Source organism: Eptatretus burgeri, chromosome 11 (genome assembly GCF_056783735.1).
Source record: "Eptatretus burgeri isolate ZD-2024b chromosome 11, Ebu_testis_v1, whole genome shotgun sequence".
Classification (NCBI taxonomy): Eukaryota; Metazoa; Chordata; class Myxini; order Myxiniformes; family Myxinidae; genus Eptatretus; species Eptatretus burgeri.
The window spans coordinates 64,186,366-64,201,319 of record NC_140971.1 but is presented as its reverse complement, the minus strand read 5'-3'; the positions used below and the strand labels follow the sequence as shown (position 1 = coordinate 64,201,319).

General features: G+C 43.9%; 1 protein-coding gene across 4 annotated transcripts in view; it reads right to left on the bottom strand.

Annotated features, from left to right (window-relative positions):
- Nucleotides 1-12,236, bottom strand: part of LOC147017238 (adhesion G protein-coupled receptor B3-like) — a 216,839-nt gene extending 204,603 nt beyond the window's left edge. For 2 of the 4 annotated variants that reach the window (XM_085846689.1, XM_085846685.1), the window contains exons 1-3: nt 11,708-12,235; nt 7,966-8,714; nt 3,539-3,697 (exon numbers count right to left, since the gene is read on the bottom strand). In XM_085846689.1, coding sequence (XP_085702815.1) covers nt 3,539-3,697; nt 7,966-8,698 — 892 coding nt within the window. In that variant the 5' untranslated portion in view covers nt 8,699-8,714; nt 11,708-12,235. Of the gene's footprint in view, nt 1-3,538; nt 3,698-7,965; nt 8,715-11,522; nt 11,596-11,707 lie in introns of those variants that run through there. The other 2 variants (XM_085846687.1, XM_085846686.1) reach the window with 2 other exon arrangements.
- Between the last annotated feature and the right edge of the window lie 2,718 nt (nt 12,237-14,954).

The window sequence follows — 14,954 nt, the reverse complement described above, 5'->3', positions numbered from 1 at the left end:
CTGTGAGTTGTGTGTTAGCTCTCATACGAGCCTCGACAAGGTGTACAAAAAAAAATGCAGTACAGTACAACACAGTGTGTGGAACAGGATGACTTGTGTTGTGGTGTCGAGGTGTGGGTGGTAAAGCGATTACAGCAGTGGTGGAGCTTCGTAATCGAAAAAAAAATCCAGCAAAGCAATGAATATCAGGAACTGAATTGTGGAATGGGAATGAGAATGGAAATGGTTTTATGGGCCTTGCAGGTGCACCATGTGCTCAACGTGTCCTCTCTGGTGTTGTCCTGGTTTGTGAAATGTGCGAAGTGTACATATTATGCAAATATACCTGATGGCATTCCCTTTAAAACTCATAGCTCATGATGTCGGGAACCCAAGTTCAAATCCTATATGCATGAATGTGAACCACACCAGTGCTCTGCCATCTGAATCATCTCAGCTATCTGGGTGACCTACAGGCTAAGTGCATAATTCTCCCACAGAGTATGTATAAAAAAAATATTATATATATATATATATATATATATATATATATATATATATATATATATATATATATATATATATATATATATATACAATCATGCGCCGCTTAACGACGTTCCGGGTAACAACGGATCGCATATACGACGGATCTGCCAGCTCTGAAAAAAAAAAAAAAAAATTAAAAAAAAATGTAGCTGAAAAATTCCTATCGCCGAGTGATGTAGCCGACGTAGCGCTGCCAGTGGTATAAAAATAGCACATACAATTATGTACGCTGTACAGTACATAATACTTCATAATGATAATAAACGACACTGTGGCCCTGTGATAATGCGATCGTTGAGGTCCATAAAATGTCATCGCGAAAAAAGCAGGATCATGCTAAATCGGGATTCAAGGAAATCGGCTTTCAAACTGAACCAATGTTTGCACGTTTACCTTCTGGCAAGTAAATTACCTTTGAATTGAAGAATTCCACGAATAAATCGTTGTTACAGTCGAAATTAAAACACAAATGTCTTTTTGGTGAAGCTTTTCATGTTGTTAAAACAATCGCACTGTTCCGAAAATATATATCACAATTGACAGGAGCTCATTTCTTCATTTGTAAATTACTCGTATGGGCCCGTAGGGGCGGGCCCGTAGGTGCGTAAACGATGACTGGGTTGGGGCATTATTTCAATTAGATTGGACCAACCGTATCATAAATGGCCATAACTTGGGAAACATACTCAGGTCCCCAGCGTCAATTGTGACGTCATATCAAACGAAGAAGAATTGTGTTGTCCTGTCATTGATCGACAGATAAATGGCCGTAACTTACGAATCGCTCGTCCAATTAATATCAAACCTTGAAAAGCACATCCGCGGGGCCCCGGCAACATTCCTGGAAAGTTTCAGTCAGATCGGACCGTCGATCGTGCAAAAAATAAACAAATAAATAAATAAATAAATAAACATTAATTGTGACGTCATATCATCGTGTCTTGTCATTGGCCGACAGATAAATGGCCATAACTTGGGAACCGCTTGTCCGATCGATATCAAACCTCGAAAAGGCACATCTGCGGGGGCCCGGCAATATTCCTGGCAAGTTTCAATCCGATCGGACAGGCGGTCGTCGAGAAACGGCAGTCGCAGACAGACAGACAGACACACACACACACACACACATACAGAGATTGCTGGAATTATAGATAGATAACATCTATGCATTGATTACGTATTTATAAAATGCAAACGCTATTCATTCATCTTTCTATAATCGATGCGAGAGGAGATTGTAAGCTGCTGCTAACAACACCGATGGCCGTCATGAACAGCACAAAGGTAAAACTAACGTGTCTTCAGTCTCTCTTGGATGAGTGTTACAATTGCCGACAGTATTCAGTACAGTAACATGCTGTACAGGTTTGTATCCGAGGAGCAATAGGCTATACCATATAGCCTAGGTGTGTAGTTTTGTGTAAGTACGATGTTTGAAAACGACAAAAAAAAAATGATGTTCGCACAATGACAACGTCACTTAACGACGCGTTTCTCAAAATGTAACCCCGTCGTTAAGTGGCGCATGACTGTATATATATAAAAATATGGATACTACTCTCTTTCCGCTGCCGCTTCCGGGATGCTTACTGCCAACCATAGGAGAAGTAACGGCTTCTCCACAAGAGGGTCTTCCCCCAGTGGGGGAACAAATCCATGTCCGCTATTATTCGCCACAGGGGTGTAGTAATACAATTTTTTTCCGTACCAGTGCTCTGCCATGTGGGAAAAATACACGCCTCGACCAGGAATGGGGCACAGGTCCTCTGGAGAACCGTTCCAGTGCTTTGCCATCTGAGTATTTTTCCCATATATACATGTCAAGTTTGCTTCTTGGTCATTTATAATTGTATTACAACACCCCATGTGGTGAACAATAGCGAACATGGATTTGTTCCCTCAGTGGGGGAAGACCCTCTCGTGGACAGGCCATTGCCGCTCCGATGGTTGGCAGTGAGTGTCCCGGAAGTAGCAGCAGAAAGAGAGTGGCATCTCTCTATGTGGGTGAATTATGTGCTTAGGCTGCGGGTTGCCTAGATAGCTCAGATGGCAGAGCACTGGTATGGTTCACTGGAGGACCTGGGTTTGATTCCTGGTTAAGCATGTAGTTTTCCCACATGTACATGTCAAGTTTTCTTCCTGTTCATTTGTAATTATCCAGGTATGGACTTGTCTATTAATCGATTAGTGTGCATGTCATTCATGTAAAAGTATGAGGAAGAGTACAATGTCAGAACAGGCATGAGTGATATGGATGCCAACTGAGTGAGAAAAGGGAAACTACCCAATATCAGCATCAGCTTGATAATTCGATTCAAATTCCATGAATCCCTCATGAACGAGCCTGCAATGCCTTTATAAGAGCACACTGGAGCCAATGACATGTGCAAAGAGCTTTCAATTATATATTTCATTTGTGACGTCACGAGGTGTACTCTGAGATCCTGATAAAGTACGTTGAGACGGCGGTGTGGAATCGGGCGAGGCTCGTTATGTCACAGAGTGCCGTATACATGGTGCCGACAATTGACAGCAACGTCTTTGTCCTTCATGTGATATTTGTAGAAGTGTGTCAACGAGCCTTCGATCTCTGTTATAAAGAATGTTATAATTGTGGAAAAATATACTTCAGTGACCTCAATACCTCACAATTTAGAGATTATGATGAAGTGGTAAAAAGGAGGTTATCTGTGGATATGTATGAATAAAATTTCTGATATTTCATGAGACATGCATGATGCAAAATGGGCCTTTTTCATGTGTTTCAGGTTATTTTCACTATTTTTCATGATTTATGAAGGGTTGTTGATGTTATTCCTCAGGATTTCGAACCTTCTTTGTAATTGACCTCTTCATTCAGAGAAAAACAAGCAAAGTTTAAAAGAAGTATCGTTGTTGGAAGCCTCCCACGCAGCACACCCGTGAATATGGCCTTGTTAGTATGTGGAGATTTGAGTCACTTCAATCATTTGCACGTAGGTGGACAAGGCCGAATCCACAGCCATTGTACCTTTGCATCGTTGCTTGTTGCATTCTCGGCCTTCTTCTTGCGCTCCGGGACAGGCCATGAGCCCACGCGACAGAGAGATACATTTCCGGCGGCGACTCTGGATTCCCCCTCCGCAGGTCCTCGAGCAACTTGACCAAAAAGACCATGGGGTCCATAAGTCTGGAGGAGATAGGCCAACGGTAATTTAAATAATTAGTCGACAACTTGAAACAATGAAATCCAAGGAATTGTAAGCAAATTCAGACACGTGATCGATTCCTCATCACATCAGCATGATTTGTCACATCGAAATGTCAGTTCTTTACAGAGCAACTGGGACCCAATTTTTGGAGTAAATGTTTTGCCAAAGAGTAAAACATCAAGCAGGACATCACTGATGGCTCCATTGTGAATCCAGAGGCAAAATAAGCCTTGCTGGATGCTTCAAAAACTTCCCCACAAGTTTCCTTTTAAATGCCATGATGGCTTGAGGTTCTTCTTTAACTCAAATTTTCACTTTTGTTTGTTGTTGACATCGTCATGCATTATATGATGTTTATACTGGGGTTTCCATTTAAAATGGAGTGAAATTACATCAGATAGCATTCAAAGTGTTTTGCTCTGTTGGAAGATAGAGCTGAAACGTTTGGAAACTTAGATACCAATTATCATGCTGCAATATATTTAATCTACTGTGATTATTTTGATGTAAACCTCTATTGTTGTAAAGATATTTTGGAATAATTGACGTCCCCATTGTCTGCACTGCCTACTTTTTGTAAAAGATAATTTGGAAATATAAAGAATAGCATGATTCAAACAAAAACGATGCTGAACTAAAAGGCTGTGCAAGCTGCCCTGAACTAAAAGGCTGTCCTTTTAAGTGCTGCAACTGAATGCTCATGAAAAAACACCATGCTGCAATTTAAAGAATCAAAAACACGTGAGCACACACAAACACACACGGAATGTGATGGAGTTGGATACGTTGAGACCTTGTAGGTCTCCGTTCCACCTCCTGAAACCCACCTGAGTGCAGAAATAGCACTCCAAAAGAGGCTTGCACGCATGCACACACACACACACACACACACACTACACAATCTTTGTTTGTCCAGAATACATTTTTCTTTTTTTTTTAAACAGTTGCAGTTTTTGATTTAGTTACCATCTGTGTTTTCGTAATCACTGCTCATTAATTAGTGATTGCATCCAATATGGTTCTCTGTGCACTGCAACCCAATGTATAGATGTGTGTTTCAAAAGATATCAGCCGCAGCATCAGAGTTAGCTCAGCTGGATGAAATGGTCGTTCTGCTGTCATAGTGCAATTCAAGCCTCTCAGATTACCCTGCAATTCTTTGCTCTCACTTTCGGTTGTGCTCTCTCAATTATCCTCGTCCTTGGACCCCAATCAAGAATCATAACCTCCCAGGCTGACGAGCCACTTGCTATGAAAGGAGTATGCACAGAAATAAAACTATGTTCAAGGGCAGAACTCACATTCAGTTATCTCTGCAAGGCCTGCGCACTTTGAGCTGCGAGAGTAACAGTCTTCGGTTGCAGGAAAGCATGAAGATATCCCTGGAATCTCGTCAAAAAACAGATACTCAAAGATACAAAGCCGCCTGAAAGTGCAGGAAATCAATGAAGCTGAAAAGATATTAAACTCGGCCTTCCTTTAAATCTCCCTTGTGCAAGCTTGAGTTATCCTACCGAGGCCTGCCCCAACCATTTGAAGTTAGCCAAATGCACAAGCAGATGCTTAGTCTTCCATGGCCCAGTGGTCTTGTGGAGTTAGACTGGGAGGGAGGAGAGTGGAAGAATTGCATTTGCTCTGGGCAATCTAAGGTCAAGTAGTTGGCACTGGCGATAAAACAAACAAACCAAAAAAAAAACCATTGCAGGAATTTTAGGAGCAGCTATTTTGAATCCCAGCAGCCCTTGTCACCTTCTTGATTGTCCCTATTCTGTCCAAGACATACTTGGCAAGCATGCCGATACCCTGCATGTGGGTTGAGGGAGGCCTTCGTCCTGAAAACATCGAGAAAAAGGCTGATGATAATGATGATGATGATGTCCACCCTTAGTGATGAGTTGGACAGAGTGAAGGTATGAGGCCATGAAGCTATGGCATTGCACATTTGATAGATCCCTTGATGAGGGGTCATGGGATCCAGTGGGCAGGTGGTCATCCTGGGAGAGCCATCGATCCATGGTAATTAACACAAAAAACTTTCCAAGTGAGCAATTTGTGCAAATTCAAATGTGCAAATTTGGCTCATTATTCAATGCTAGCTTTTCCGATATTGACTTCATGCAACAACTGTACACCTTGCATTAGTGTTACATGCATTGTAAAACAAACACATCAGACTGCATTAGTCATCTAATTGACATTATTTCAAACAAGAGTAGATTGCTTTATTGTTGATGAGTAGTTCACATAAAGAGCTTAATTTCACTTTCTTTTAAGTCAAGCGGTACGACCAATTTAAGGAAATCTGATTATCGTTGTTGACAAGTTCATCAACTGAGTGAGAAAAGGGATATTACCAAATATCAGCATCAGTTTGATGATTCGATTCAAATTCGTTCAATTCCTCACTAACGACCCTGCATTGCCTTTACAAGAGCACACCGAAGCGAGGCCGATGAGACACACGAAGAGCTTTCAAGCATGTATTTCATTTTGTGACATCACGGGGTGCACCCTGGAAATCCTGAGAAAGTACGTCGAGACACGACGGTGTGGAATCAGGCCAGGCTCGTTTTGTCACGGAGTGCCGTAAACATGGTGCCGACAATTGACAGCAATTTGTGGCAGGTTTCCCTTTGGAGTTCCAGCCATAGGTTTCTGCTTTAAGATCATTTAGTGGTCATTGTAAAGGCACTCGGAAAGCTCTTACATAGATGTGGCATGACGGAGTGAGCGTTCTCTCGTGACTACACAAAAGGGCTTCGGAGCTGATTTGCATTTTGCTCTCACTTTATTACAGTTTGAGACACATTAGTAGACTGACAGATGGGATTTTCTTTTAAATCAAACAAGCAAGCACTTAGCACTTTACACTGTGGTTTTGCATGGGTGGTATAGAGTTTTTGAAAAGTGTTCAGGTTGCACTTGCAATCTGTGAAATGATGGAAAGAAAATTGGATATTGTAATTATCTCGGTTACAATGGATTGTTTCACATATCCTTGGCTGCTGTAAGGTGTGGGAAGTGTCTACTGTGAAATTATTCGATTGCAGGCTAACTCTGAGTCCGTAATATTACAACGAGGTAGTGTATGTATGGTAGGGTTGAAAAGTGTCCTGCTGTAAATTTTTGTCATATTTGGTCTCGGCCCAAGCAAATATTGCTTTAGGTTGGAAGGATAGCCTGGAGGTGTGCACTCTCGCCTCTGAGCTTTCTAGCCTGGGTTTGAATCCCGATAAAGCTATAAACTGTCATAATGGTGTTTTTCAGGCAGTGCGATTCATCAACGTTTGTGCCATCCATCAGATGGATGTTAAACTGGGTATATGGTCTGATATCTGGTGGATGTGAAATATCCCAATGTGTTATAGGTCCAGAGAGGAAGTGAGTTATCACCGGCACCTTGAACAAATTACAAATTGCAGCCCAAACTCTCTCGCAAACTCTCACTGAGCAAGCATGGCGAGTTTGCCAATACCCTCAATACGAGTTTAGGGAGGCCTTCATCCTGCGGTGGACTGACCACAGGATGATGATGATGATGATGATGATGATGATGATGATGACTTGATTTGGAAGATCCACTATTCATTGAGCTCTGTAGTGGTAAAGCAGAGGTTATGAAAGAGGAAGGGTGGCCAATTCTACACTGTGTCTGTAAATTTAAATTACCATGATGATGCAGTTCGTGTCACAGAGACATCTGTATTATTATCGTACAATAAAGGTTTCATCACACTCGAGGCATTTTGAAGCAAAGACATCAAACACACAGACTGTCTGCATGTTTGATGTCCTTGTTTGTAAATGCTTTTATTTTGAAAAATAATATACTGCATACTAATCCTTTTGCTGCTGTCGCCACACTTTTACATTTGCAAAGTGTTTTGATATATAAGGCTTTTTTGTAATATGTAGTAATTATTTACATAAAAAAGCATTTCTGCATAAAATGTAAGAAAAGGTAATTTTGATATATTTAAACTTATTCCTTGCATGATGACAGCCTGGCTCAACTGTGGCCCTTTTGGATGAATGCCACATTCGCTTGTAAAGTTAACAACTGACTTGCTTCATAACAATACTCGTGATGATGGGAGGTTTTATTTTTAATGTACATTATTGTGATCACAAATATGAGAAAGTTTCAGACCATTAATGGTCAAATTAATTTGCAAAGGTTTACATCAGTGTGCTTTTGGATGGTCGATTGGACCAAATGTCTTGATCTGCAAGACTATAACTTTACCTTCTTCCTCGTCGACATAGGTTGCGGTGTTGTAGCAATGGGCTCCTCGACAAATCCCACGTGATTCGGAGGCATAAGAAAGGGCACGCAGGGGAGCATGCAGGCCATGGCTGGCAGGTTCTATTGTGCAGCTGCATGGCATCAATTCCGAACCAAGCGTCTCAATGGGCCAGGAGCTAGAAGCAACTTGGAGCCATCGGCAGAGTATCTGACAGCCCTTTTCCCCAGTGCCCACAGGATCTTTGTGGGTGAGTAAGAAATGCGCGGATATATCCGGCTTTGGCAGAGTCTCCGACTCAAGCGCATCTATCTGGAGGCGAAGAATGGGTGCATTTGAGCGGAGTAGTAGAGGATTGTCTGGCCGGATGCACAGAGGAGAATTCCCAAAGCCTGAGCCGTTACTACTCAATGAATGTCCATTTAGATCCTCCAGAAGCAAGAGCTTGTAGTGTTGGCAGGAGTCCGCCAAGTCTACGCTCAGCACGATGAACATGGAAAGAGAGTCTGAATCTGGGTTTTTGATGTTCCACTGGCAGTGTGAAGCATTCCCTGGCAGCATGTTGTGTGAGAAGAGGGAGCCGTACATAAGGGTGTCGTCGGTGGAGACGGAACACGGTGGATACCCAGTACCAGCCGGGGAAAGACTCTGCACTGCCACTGGCTCCAGTAGGAAAGGGATGCTTATGGAGCCATAAACGATCGCCCACAGAGGCAGGCGCCGAGAGCAGCTCATTATTGGTCATTGCAACCTGGCAAAAAAGAAAGGCATACATGTGCTTTAATAAGCATCCTTTTCAATCGGCTCATGCATATTAATTGCAACCTATATCAGTCATGTGTTGTCATCAAACATTCACCATAAGTGGCCAACAACCACCTGCCATTTGTGGCTACCATCACAGCCTGTAGTAAGCCTTGCAGCATGTAACCACAATGGAGGCACTGCTTGATAACAGCAATCACATTCAATATCGGAATTTTGCAATTTGTGAAATCCGGTGCAATCTGTGAAATCTGCATCTGAAGATGCGTTGTCGATGCTCGTGTGGAATCTCCAAAGCATCTTGAATCCCATTCCACCACTCAGCCTCTTCCCCACCCCTCCACTAGGAAAAACGCTCTCGAGCTAAAGAAAATGACCTCGCCTACTGGCAAAGGAGCGAAACTGAGCAAAGATGTATTAAGAATGCACTTTACCAGGAAAACCTATGGAAAATGTGAGGCAATGGCTGAGCAGTCCACATTTGTAAACCCTGTCAATGTCATATATATATATATATATATATATATATATATATATATATATATATATATATATATATATATATATATATATATATATATATATATATATATATATACATATATACTCACAGCCAAAGGAATCAAGAAACGTGCCTTTTTGAGAAGGATTTACCCCAAACTATCCATGTCAGGTACTTTTCATTGTTGGGTTAAAAATAATCTGCAGCTTCTCTTTTACTGAATTAAATATTTTTCCTTTCGATGATGCGTCTTCTATTCAAAATTGATGGAGGTTTTACTTCTCTTTGCACCTTTCCAATAAGTCATCAAAACTGAGAACAGGATGTCACGTTATAGCGTCGACTGGTATTATGATTTAACTGCCCTTGTGATATTTAAACGAGCGATATTCATTCTCGATTAGGAGAAATAGAATGAGTGACGACTTTGTGTGTGACAAGGATTCCAAGTTCATGTCCCATCCAGTTTGGGTCCAATGTAGTTGCCATATCAAGCTGTAGGATGTAGATGGATAGCCTATGTACCTATCGACATTCAATCTCAGTCATTGCAGGCAGTATTATTCATCGATATTTATTATTGGATTTCATCCTTAAAATCCATAACCTCATTATGATTGGAAAAAAATAATACAGATTGCAGAACCATTATGATTGGGGTATAATTGTATGATCAGAGTGGAAGTCCTATACACAGAGGCAGATCAAGTTGGGATTTGAATGTCAGAAAAGACCCGCTCCTCCCCCTCCTTCCCCTCCTCCCCCTCCTTCCCCTCCTCCCCCTCCTTCTTCATCTCATCCCCTCCCCATCCTCTCCCCCCTCCCTATCCCTCCCTTCCCTTGCCTCCCCTCCATCGAGCCAGCATTTCTTCCTATTTCTTTTCCCAAAATAAACTGATTCACCTGTACCTTTTCATCAGATACCTGATGTCATTTTTAGCAACGAAATGGACTTTGATGCAAAGGAAGAGGAATGTTTAACTTATGTGTTTCGTTTACTCAACTTTTCAATACAATACATAATGAAGAATATACAAAGTTTCTTCAGATGTATGTCGGAAGACGATTTAGTGGGAAAGGGCATACTTTGAATAATGTGAGGGCGAACAAGCTCGTATTCGGCTACCACCACCCCCACACCTACAAACCATACACAAAAACAATAAGTACAAACGACATCCCCCAATACCCCTCCATTGAACAAGCATGTATCGCTACCTGATAATATAAGCAAGGACAGCACTATAACGAAGGGGAACTTGCGTACAATACAGGAATAAGGAAAAATCCGATTACATGTTGCTTGCACATCGTTCCCAGAACTTGTACTTCAAAGTGCTTTCAAAGTTTTGAAGAACAGCAAACATTCTTATCATTACATGTTCCATGTTGCAACGTGACGAGGGCTTGTGCCTCGTCATGTCGTGGTACGCATCACACGTACTTTTCGAAACAGACATTCGTATGATTCTCTCCCTCTACACAAACGACGACGTAAGGTCGTCACTGTCAAGGGGGTTGCATTTGCATATATCCCGCAATCATCATGTCTATTACTCACGTCGTAAGTAAATGATCGACAAATCCGCGTTTATGAGGTGTCACGATCCGACGAATCATTCTTACATAAGAACGTTTTCATGGAAGATTACCCTCGCTCGAGATTAAATTAATCGATTCAAAAATGCCGTATATGGTCTGCGGTGAAACTAACGGCCATGTACAGCTCCGTGGACATCAATTGTTACGTCATAGCTAAACATAAACATTCAATGTTTAAACGTTTGCGCCGGGCACTGAATAAATGCGTAAAAACAAGGGGTTCCGCATTAATGGATTCCCCACCAAGAGCCTATCGCCGAAGATCGACATCGATCGATGCGAATGCAGATGGCAAAGGCCAAAAGTTATGACATCCGCGAGTTTCATTTGTCGATGTTTGTCGGTTCCTCGACTCGATACGTGCGCGTCTCGGCGTGCGCGATCCCCGCTCGCACCGCAATGCTTTTTTAACGACATGCTTCGCATTCTTAATGGCGTACGCGATCCCAAATGCCGAGGAATCTGAAATCACGGAGCGTGAAGTTGTCGGCGATCATTGCCTCCCGGGCTCGTGTCCGCCAGAGGGACGCGCGCCGACGGACGCGCGCACATCGTCGAGCGGCCACACGATTCGCATTTCGCATGCGTACTGTGTGCGCGCTGCTCGCTCCGTGCGCCGACGTACGGGGACGTGCTGCACTTTTCCCCTACGCACCGACGGCGATCGTAGAGCTTCGGAGAGGAACGCACCTCGTGGAAACGACGAAGAATGAAAGAAGAGTCATAAGGCTGGAGCAACCGACGGTTCGTGAGAAACCACGAACAGCTTCGGAAGAGGAAATGCATGAAAAAGAGAATGTAAGAGAAAAAAAAAACCCGCGAAAACCATGCAGTGTCGAGCGAAGAGCGAAGGAGAGCGAATGCGCTTTGCTTACCAACAGAGCCCGATTGTCCAAAGTGCCGTCTCCCTGGTGAAAGAACCGTCAGAGACGGTTCGCTCCTCCGAACCCCCTTCTCTCGCACACACTGCGCGCGACCGAGGCGAGAGAGAGAGAGAGAGAGAGAGAGAGAGAGAGAGAGAGAGAGAGAGAGAGAGAGAGAGAGAGACGCGCAACGCGCCGGGCATGGAGCGCGAATCCAGGGGATGCAGAAGGCGAATCTCACATCATGCGCATCCGACCACGATCTGCGCGTCCAGGGTGAACAATCCAAATAATCCCACTCAGCGCCGCACGCGATTAAACGGTTTTTTGCCTTCTCTGTATGTTTTTCTCGGTTGTTTTCTTTTTCCCAGCATAAAATTCGACCCCACCCCCTTCTCAAGCCGTCCCGCTTGGAGCGAATAAAGCGATAAAGTTGAAGTCGAAATACGCGGCGCGTCCGCAACGCGCGCTGCCCTGCGCTGTGCTGGGGGATCGTCGGATCGTCGCGCGCGCGGCGACCAGTAGGGAGGGTGCAAGAAGGCTCGATGGGGAGGGGGCGGGGGAAAGAAGAACTGCGCTCTGGTGGAAGGTGGAGAGAAACGGGAGGAAAGAGGAGGCGGGGAAAGGCTGAATGCGAAACCCGGAGCCTCGTTCTGTTCTACAATCCAGCGGTCGCTTTCTTTCCGGTCTTACGTCGTTCCTCCCTCGCATTTTCTTCGCCTGTCCTTTTCCCACGAAAGCTCTTCCCACTTCACGCCTACTACAATCACCCGCGCTAAGCTACACGCAGAGTGCACGAGTCCAGCGCGCGGCTAAACAAGAGCGGCCGAGCGAATCGGGAATTGCGCTTTTGTGTAACGTTGTGCGTAAATGCGTCTTGCATGTTTGTTTTTATTTATTTATTTGTCGACACAACTCGCTCAGTGCGTGCCAGAACGTGCCAGAACATCAGTAGGTTCCGGATTCGCAGGGATGGAAGATTTGGCGGATATGGGACCGCTGCGCCATTGCGCACAAATGCCCCAGAACAACATAATGTGTGCGAGAAAATGCGCGACGAGGTCTCTCTATACGCGCCGTGGAGCAAAGTGTTCATTAACTTGGGATGTACGTGTTACTGCGAAGCGGTATATCGCACATGGCTCGGTCGGTTTTTCCGCGATGCTTTAATCAGCCGCCGCGCTCGACTGACCCGCTCGACCAACGCTGTGGGTTCGGCTCGCCTGCTGGTGGCGCTACGGTGCGCCGGGCCACGGGCCAGGCCGCAAGCGTGTCATAAAAACGAGCGCGTTCTTAAGTGTTGGTCGAAATGATTCGACATCTACGATGATAAATAACGCGCCTTAAAGAGTTCTAAAATAATTGCGTTCAATTTGTTTAATTGCCTCTTGCATACTACACCTTATCTCATCATCCAAATGGCAGCTTCGCTTGAACCGTACAAACACAAACGGACAAATAATCCAATTAAACTCGATGGGAGTGTACTCACACGACATAAACCTGAGCTTTGTGCACCTTGCGGAGAATTCGGGGCTGCCAGGATGGCCTCGAGGCCTCCAAAACTGTCTGGTCGAGGTTCAAATCCCGACCCAGCTGTAAACTGTCAATCCGGTGTTTCACAGGCAGGGGTGATTCAACAATGTGTGTGTCTTCCTTCGGATGGACGTTAGACGGGTTGTTTTGGTCTTAGTTGGTGGACGTTAAAGATCACACAGTGTTCTTCACGAATTGGAGGCGAGCTATCGCCGGGAAGATGAATAAATTCCTGCCCTAAATCTTGTCCGGAAGAGCAATAGCGATGGCAAACCACCCAATATAATCTTCGCTCAGGAAACTGCACCGACGCTCAGAGGTTGAATTCAAACACATCCCTGTTCGGATTAAACCCATTCAAGAGAAACACTATTTCTGATAATAAAGATCTGGTGATTTAGAAATCCAGTGACTGGTGATTGAGAAATCTGGTGAGTTAGAGATCTGGTGGTTTATAAATCTGATGATCTAGTGATCGGGAAATCTGGTGATTTTGTGATCTGGTGGTTTATAAATCTGATGGTCTCGTGATCTGATCGGGAAATCTGGTGATTTCGAGATCTGGTGGTTTATAAATCTGATGATCTAGTGATCTGGTGATCTGGTGATTGAGAAATCTGGTGAGTTAGAGATCTGGTGGTTTATAAATCTGATGATCTCGTGATCTGGTGATCTGGTGATTGAGAAATGTGGTGATTTAGAGATCTGGTGGTTTATAAATCTGATGATCTAGTGATCTGGTGATCGGGAAATCTGGTGATTTTGTGATCTGGTGGTTTATAAATCTGATGGTCTCGTGATCTGATCGGGAAATCTGGTGATTTTGAGATCTGGTGGTTTATAAATCCGATGATCTAGTGATCTGGTGATCGAGAAATCTGGTGATTTCGAGATCTGGTGCTCTAGAGATAGAGGAGGGAGGGGATTGGGTAGAATGTAAGTTGGGAGTGGTGGGAGGAGGGAGGGAAAGGGTGAAGGTGGGAGTCTGGAAGGAGGGGGAGTGCTGAGAGGAGGAAGGGTGGGGTGGAGTGGAAAGAGACAGGAGAAGGGTGGGGTCGGAGGAGGCAGGGGAAAGGGTGGGAGGTGGGAGGGACCCAGCTTTGCTCAGGGCCCTGTGACACAGTTGACGTTTTAGCCAGCGTAGGGCAACGTATCAAAATGTATGTAAAACGCTGGCATACGCTGAACTATTGATGTTTTTTTCAGTTTTGAGCGTATTCATAACGAGTTGGACATATGTATAACGTATTAATAACGTACACAGAACGTTTCGATAACTTATACCAACAAATGCTTAGCGTGTTGTCGGTGTTCACAACCTATGCCCAACGATAGTCTAACTTATGCATAGCGCGGCAGTGTATCGCCGATGATCACGTGGCGTAGCTTATTAATAGGCTGCCGCTAAACGATTTAAATCATAACCGCACTAGAAATCGAAGTGTCAACATCACCGTCATGCCAGAAAAAAAACAAAAAAAACATGGAGTCTGGAACACTGACGGGTTCCTCTTGTGAACCCCATTTTTATATACTAATTCCCCGAAACGCTGCCAATACGCCATTATACGGTAGCTGCAAGTTAGAAACACGTTCATTAAGGTCTGTGGTCGTCCGGAAGACGTCAAATATGTCTACATACTTCAATATTTGTTGGAGATACGTTACACATAGGTTCAAAGCACATTACTCATAGGTTAGAAATAAGTTTCGGTACACTAAA